Source organism: Montipora capricornis, chromosome 2 (genome assembly GCF_036669925.1).
Source record: "Montipora capricornis isolate CH-2021 chromosome 2, ASM3666992v2, whole genome shotgun sequence".
NCBI classification, from domain to species: Eukaryota; Metazoa; Cnidaria; class Anthozoa; order Scleractinia; family Acroporidae; genus Montipora; species Montipora capricornis.
In genome coordinates, this window is record NC_090884.1 from 135001 (window position 1) to 142849 (window position 7849).

Below are 7849 nucleotides of genomic sequence, written 5' to 3' on the forward strand. Positions count from 1 at the left end.
TTACTTAAAATGAAGGTAAATATTTCATTTTGTTGTCCCTTCTTTTTTTTTTTTCTGACTCTCTCTTTCCTATATGCAGAAATTCTTATTATATCAACCCCAGTGAAAGAAACTAGAAGCTGTGCGCGGCCTTTCTCAGTCGTGCCAAGTTTGTGAACTTTTGTCTCTCCAAGATGTCGTGATAGAGTGCTTTCAATTCTTTTCACGTCAATCAATCGCCAAGAAGTTGGAAAAAAAGACGTTGGTTATTTGTTTCTGGTCTATGCTATCTCAATTTCCGATTCTGCAAAAGTTGTTACAAAAGCAATCTTTACTTCAGTGAGGAAAAACTTACTTTACTTCTTTAACAGATTGTGATTCAATAGTGTATTTTGCAATGTACAACGCTGAAAAACCTTTCACTACTGCTTTCGTTTTATCTCATTTTGCTGACTATCATCCCTGGCGGTAAGTTTTTCGTGGATCCTGGTTCCGGGTTCGAATTCCAATAACAGTAGCGGCATTGCCTTGGAAATCAACCTAGGTATTGTCCACGTTAAAAGATAAAATTTTACTAACGAACTCAGCTTAATATCACGTCAGGCAAACCATTACTTCTACCTTTTGTATTTATTGCTTTGATCTCTTGATTGTCTGCACTACATTAAGTAGAAAATTCTAGATTTAACACCTCGTCTTGTCTTAAAATAGTTCGTTTAGCCACGCAAACCCTTGCTCCATGAACTCCTATATTTTATGGACCAAGTGTAGTCACGGTGTTAATCTTGGTCGTTCTCAAATTATTAATTATTGGGCGAATAGCCCGCTACTTGTTTGATACTGCAGAATTTTCATAGTATTAGCTTTCAATAAGGAGGCTGAAACCAGTTTCAACGCTTCCAAATGACGCTCTTATTAGAAGGATCGGCACCACAACGTTGTATCATGTATTGGCAATATTGTGGTACCAAATGAAACACGAATTATTGCTGAACAAGGTACTGTCATTATTGTGACGTAATATGCAAAGTTTTAAAAAATTATGTCTAACGGTCGTAAAACACTGTACTGAAGAAATATTTTATGGTGCCGGAATAATTACAGAATTGGAATGCTCGCAGCGTTGTTAATTTCTTAAAATTTATTCTTTTTCCAGATATCTTACGGAAATTGTCTGAGCTTCCAAAAGCGTTTTCACATTTTGTCCGTCGACAAAAAGACGAGCTTTCAAACATTCTGACCTGTCTGCGTCCAGACAACGAGTGTCAATGCGTCTTACTACATGGAGCTCCAGGAATTGGGAAGACAACCTTGGCCATCAAGGCAGCCAATGAAATACTTCTACCTAACGGTCACGAATTGGTTGTATACATAAATTGCAAGTACATTTATTCTTACGCAGACTTTTCAGAAAAAGTCATTAGTCAAATTTTCCCATCACGTTTTCCTGCAAATAACCCAGAAGCTGAAGTCAAGAATCGGTTGATTGCACTGAACAAAAATTTCTTTATTCTTTTGTTGCTGGACAACTTTGAATTTTTACTTGGTAATACGAATGACAACGAACAGGAAAATCAACGATCGGCTGCATCTTTATGTCCCGCCGACAGAAGGTTGATCAAGGAATTTATCGGTGAAATTGCGGAGTGCGTAAGAAACGTTAAATTACTTGTTACTTCATCGAACATTGTTTGTTTTCGTCAAATTGGAACAAAGATGATGACATTGAATCCGTTTTCACCAGAAGAAACCTTCGAGCTGTTAAAAAATGTACACGGCGATCGAAACGTGACGGTCGAAACATCCAAGAAACTATGCGAAGCTTGTAATGGTATTCCGCTCGTTCTTTACACTTTGATGTCGTCAGCAATTGATCTGCCCGCCTCAGTGGCGTATATGAACAGCTCTTCTCCACACGATCCCGCCATTAACAAATCCCTGGACTATTGCTTCAGTAGACTAAGAACGCAGGAACAGCATACCCTTTTAAGTTTGGCTCTTGTTAGAGGTTGGTTCACGCTACCTAAAGTTGCCAAAGCCTTTTGTTCCGCTACGTCAAGTGAGCGTGATATCACACGCCATGTTGTAGAACTGGGAAACTGCTCTCTCTTGCAGCAAAATATGTTTGGGAAAACATGCCAGTATACATTCCTCTCGATCATTCGAGATTACTGCATACACAAGGCGGCATCGGAAGAGTTTCGTGTGGTCTTCTTTGGCGCTCGTAATCTGCTCATCGACCACCTCATTTCTTTCTTGAAAGACACTTTAAAGAAGTTCTTAAGCAAAGATGCGGTGGAGTCAGCTATCGAGGACTTTGCATGGGAAAAAGAAAATGTGATTCAGCTTGTAGAGTGGATTGATTCGGGTGAAGTGGATGCAGAACGTGTTACGAAATGCATTGATGCCTTTAACGTGGCGGGAGAGCTGATTGCAAAGATGATGCCGAAGTCCACGTTTAAGAAAGTCTACAAATCCTTGGAAAAGAAATGTAAAAAAATTGGAGACAAACGAAGACGCGGTGAATGTTTGACTTCCCTTGGAATCAAAGAAATTTTCAACTGTACGTGCAGAACTGGTCTGTGTGATAAAGCTACTGCACGAGCTCAACACTATTTGGAGAAAGCAAACACAATCCAGAATACACTTGGCATCAAACATGGTAACAGCAGAGCCCAATGTCTCGCTAAGCTTGGCCGCTGTTTAGCGAAAAGTAATGACACCCGTGAACGAGGAAGAGGTATGATTGAGGACGCAATTCTCATCAGGCAAAACGCAGTGAGGACACCGGATGAAGAAGAAGGCGGCGAAAATGTCTGCCACGTCATGCTGGGTGCAACATTAAATGACAAGGCGGGTAAGTTGAAAGAAGAAAAACCTATCGCCACTCACATGCACGCGTTTTCCCGTTCTTTTGAATGTGGTACATGTAGTTGCTGGTTCACGACGCCGTTTACGCTTAGGTTGATTGGTTAGCATAATTACTTTCATTGATGGGTTCAATTAAGCACTTCGTTGAAAGCTGCTTCAAAGGCGCTGTTACACACAACTTGCAACAGCCAAAAATGTTGCAGGCTAAGTTGAAGAAATTGTTGCAAAAAATGGAACCGAGTTATACTTTCTGTAACGATTTTAACGAAATGTTTGTTCCGTTGCGCAGTGTGACATCTCTGTCTGCTTTTTGGCCCGCAATGTTGCCCTTAGCAACCACTTACGCATGCGGTATTTAATGGAGCTCTAGGGCCGAAAGCGCCATTTCGTTTAGGCTGTCGCGGTGAACACAGCAAAACAAGTTGCTCGAATAATTTGCAAATGAACAGCGCGGCCTCAAAAAAAGCATAGTTGAAATTGTAAATGGTCACGAGACAAATTTTATTTTCTTTTTAGTGGCTCTTTCGCTTGAAAACCACCACCGACAGGCCGTAAAAATCCGAGAAGAGGAAGTTTTGCCGATCTACAAAAAAAGATTAGGTGATCATCCTTTCACTGCTACCATCCTTAACCACCTGTCCAATTATCATCACGATCAGAGGGAAATCGCAGCCGCTGAACGGTACGTGAGGGAAGCTTTGGAGATTCGACTGAATTTGTTGGACGTGCATATTGACACCTGCAAATCGCTGTTTGATCTTGCAATGGTGTTAAAGGAAAAGAGGGAATTCAAGGAGGCAAAGACCTATTTAGAGATATGCAAAGCGATGCAAGAGAACGTAGCGGATGACAACCCTATATTTGTTCAACAGTAAGTTCATCTCATCGGTTATGTGTTGTATTGACTTGCAGGGTTTATTCCATTCAGATCATAAATAAAGGAAAAGGCTTTGAAGATAATAGGAAGCGTTGACCTTAATGTCCCGAGACACTTCTGCTCCAGTTCTGGTCCCTATCGGAAACTGCAAGACTTTAATTTCCTTGATGATTGACGATAATTTAACACCAAATGAGAATTACGTAATGTCTAATAATGTACTTTGCACCGATCAGATTTTTTTAACGAGCTGTTGAGTTGAATTGAGTGTTGTAGATCGTCATGCAGAAGAACAAGAGTGAATTATATAAGGCTGTTGATTTATCACTTTGCGGCCTTGTCCCAGCACAGTCACAAATGGAGTTATTTTTAGATACACTTAAAGTTTGCGCGCGAAAGAAACAATGGGCCGCCAATTTTAACCACTCAGGAGAAGCCATGTAACGCGTGACTGCTTCTGCATGTTTTTTTCATTGACATGACAACTGTTTCTCGCGCGGGAACGGGTATTCTAAAAATAGACTCATTTGTGACTGTGCTGGGGACCCCACCCATGCCATAAGGCAACATTCTTATGTAATTCACTCTGGAGAAGAATTAAGTTGTGAGTATACAGGAAACGTGTCTCGTTGTGCGTTTTCGACAGTCCCGGACAGAAAAAAAGGAAAGGAACTTTAAGTGCCTACTCACTCTAGCGCTGGGGCACTAATTATAATTGGGGACACTGTAAAGTGAAATTAACAATCAACGCAAATCAAGTCAAATGTTGGTTTCTGAGGAGAGGCGAAACCGGAGTACCCGGAGAAAACCTCTTGGTGCAGAGTAGAGAACCAACAATCTCAACCTACATATGAGTCTGGGAATCGAACCTGGGCCACGTTGATGGGAGGCGAGTGCTCTCGTCATCTCTGCACCCCGAATTGTGCCCATTTCTCCTTAACGATGAACTGGGTCAGGGTTCAGTTAGGGAACTCAAACAATGAGAAAAGCGATGGTGATAACAACTCTTAAGATAAAAATTTGTGTCAAAGTTTAATTTTGCAAGAACTACGTGATGAAAAAGATCGACGGACCAGTTGCATAGAGATTTTGCACACGGGACTTTGAGCTAACGAAAGATTTTTAACGAGGCGTTGAATTTATGACCGTGGCACATTTCTGAGCGTTATGAAACGCCTATCGTTACTTGGAACTAAGGCCGACCAGGCGCGGGTTGCTCGAAGCATGATTAGCACTAACCAGCGTTCTTTAAATACTATGGAAGGTTTTGATAACTTTTAACCAACGGTTACCGCTAACTTAACCAGGCTTGGAGCAACCGGCCCCAGGTCGATAGGGAGGAATCGTCTGATTAACCAAACTTGCAGTTCTCCTTCGTATTATCCTTAAATTGGTGTCGTTTGCTTTTAATCTTTTCCTGCAGGACACAACAAGAGCTAGAAGCCGTTTACTTGGAACATGGTGAATTGCCGTAAGTGGCACCATGATTTATTCAGTTACTCGGTTACTCGGTGAATCAGTTTCGTTACGAAGTTGAATAGATTAAACAACTAGCAAAAAGTGTTGCAAAGGTGGCCATTGTATAAGTCACAGAGGTCCATTAATTTTAGTTGCGACACTTTATTACGAGGTTGTCACTAACTGGCGGCCTTTTTTTACCTGGGAAAATCAAAGGGAGCTTTGATTTGTGCGCCGGGTAAGTTGCGTGCACACCTGCTAAAGAGAAAATTACAAGAAACACATCTGACGTTATGACATGTGTTCTCGGTGGTGACTCGGGAATGCTGGGAACTGAAAACCCGAGTACTCCCGACCGTCATCGAACCTACCTTCCGATTACTAGTTCGGCCGGATGTTCTACCATTAAGATGCAAGGGACTTGTGGGTGCTGTTCCATGAAACTAGGTTAGTGATATCATAAGCAAAGATGGCAAGCACATATTTTATTTCTTATATTGTGATTACTCATTCAAAATACCAACCGACATAAGGCTAACTTCCACATTGGATGTTAATCGTCCAATAATGTAAAAAAAGTATTTAACGAATGACGTCACGTTATGTCTTAATTTTTGTTACGAGTTTTTCAATTTGAAACAAATATAAATGCAAATCGAACACTTCGCATTGTTTTGGGGCTCTGAAATATTGTAAATGAGAAAAGTAAACTTCATCATTTGTTACATATTGTATTTCGTATGATTTTAAAAATTAGGCATAACTCAGAAAGTCATCCATCAGAGTTTTGTGAGTTTGTCAAAAAATGGTAGGTCAGGTGCAATTGTACATCTATGTTTAATGGCAAAGTTGCAGTTACAGTTATTAACTTTAGTATATACTAAAACAGTGGATATTGTTGAACACGGGCTCTGATTGCCTACTCACAGTCCAAATATCCTTTGCTATTCACCTCCTAGCAACTTGCACGGGATTCGAGCCCGAAAATTCTGTAATTGTTGCAGGATTAAATGAGTTAAAATCACCCTTTTGTGCTATATTATCTGACTGTCCTCAGTGGCAGTGGTGGATATTTACCTCCGCCTCTAGCCACCTCCAGTTTGGTGAAGTTGGACGATTTGGATTTTTTTCCAAGGGACCCTTCGTCGGAGGGCTTATTTTCATCAGAAAAACCTGAAACTGGTGAATCACAACTGCCCAGAGAGGTCTGTAACGCATTGTTATTTGTCTGATTCTGTTCAGCTTACATCTTTCAGCAGGGCACGCAGCAACTGCGGAGCGTATTTTGTTTTTTTTTGGGGTGGGGGGGGGGGGGGGGGGAGGGGCGGGCTAACAAGAAAGCGCCGGAGACGCTAACTTGAAGGGGGTTCTGTGGGAGTTCTCCGCCAGAAAATTTTGAAGCTCGGAAATGCTACTTTCAGCATTCTCGACGAGATATCAAAACGTGGATCAACAGTAAAGTGACGGATGTTTTACTTCTTATTTTTATTTTTTGCTTGAAATTGTGGGGGGGAGGGGGGTGGGGGGTGGGGGGCTAAAGCCTCCCCAGTCCCCCGGCTCGGCCGTTCCTGGGGCCCGTGTCTCGAAAGTCCCGAAACTTTACGGGCCATTTTCGGGTGTCACAATCCCCTTGTATCTGAAGAATGGAGAGGATTTAATTCGTCAAACTTCACAGTCATTTTTCTTTTTGTTACCTTAAAACATGTTAAAAGATCGGCTTTCAAAAACAAGCGGTTGACAGTTTCACAAGTGGCTTTTCGGGCCCGAAAAGTTTTCGGCACTTTCGAGAAACGGGCCCCTGGTACGCAAGAGAACGAGGGTTTAAGCACCATCCGGATCATGTAAGCTGGGCTGTTTGTGGTCTTTTAAAATGGCTAGAAAAGATGCTTTCATATCTAATGACATCGGTGCAAAAAAATTGGCAACGTTTTAAAAAGCGATAGATAGGGGCTCCTATCTCTATACTTCACTGTTCAGTAACTTTATGGGACGCTAGAACACCCACACAGTTCAAATTACGAAAAGTTGGAGACACACAGTTCCCGTTGTCATGGTATGACCTTTGTGGAATGCCATGTTGGTGACGGTTTGCTTGGACATATTATCTACCTCAAGGTTTTCGAAAATCAGAGGATTACAAAGTGTTCTTACTTTCTCTTGTCTTCTCTATTATCTTGCATTGCAGTCTTCTTCAGAGGAAACCACCCAATCGAAGACAGGGGCAAAACATTCAGAAGGTACCAAACACGATACCTGATGGTCCATTCGCAATTTTCTATATCTCGTACAACAAGGTCCTAACCTTTGTATGCATACTTTCATGTTGAAGGTGTTTTACCCACAAAAACGAAGAAGAAGGCTTCACTTTGGACAAAAACAATTTCAGTGTCTAGTATTATAACAAGTGAAGGTGGTAGAGTGGTTGGAGAGGGAGTCAAACTTGTGTGTCAGGGGCACCCAACGAATCTGTTCCTCACATTATCTGTTCCTCAGAGGAATCTTGCTGGCTGGCAAAAATACAGGTGTTTCGATGAGCTGGCTGGGAAATTTTGTTATTGATAGAGTTTTTGCCTGGGAATTACTGACTTTTTCTGGCATTTCAACCCGAGCTGGCTGTAGAAACTCTGAAGACTGCGGGCGACTAAAAAAATAAAAAAAGAACCC

General features: G+C 41.6%; 1 protein-coding gene across 1 annotated transcript in view; it reads left to right on the forward strand.

Moving 5' to 3' along the window:
• LOC138038284 (uncharacterized) overlaps positions 1–7634 on the forward strand; it is a 111720-nt gene extending 104086 nt beyond the window's left edge. The window contains exons 4-8 of the mRNA XM_068884074.1: positions 1136–2836; positions 3367–3721; positions 5151–6390; positions 7371–7422; positions 7515–7634. Coding sequence (XP_068740175.1) covers positions 1136–2836; positions 3367–3721; positions 5151–5202 — 2108 coding nt within the window. The 3' untranslated portion in view covers positions 5203–6390; positions 7371–7422; positions 7515–7634. The remainder of the gene's footprint in view (positions 1–1135; positions 2837–3366; positions 3722–5150; positions 6391–7370; positions 7423–7514) is intronic.
• Positions 7635–7849: the final 215 nt, after the last annotated feature.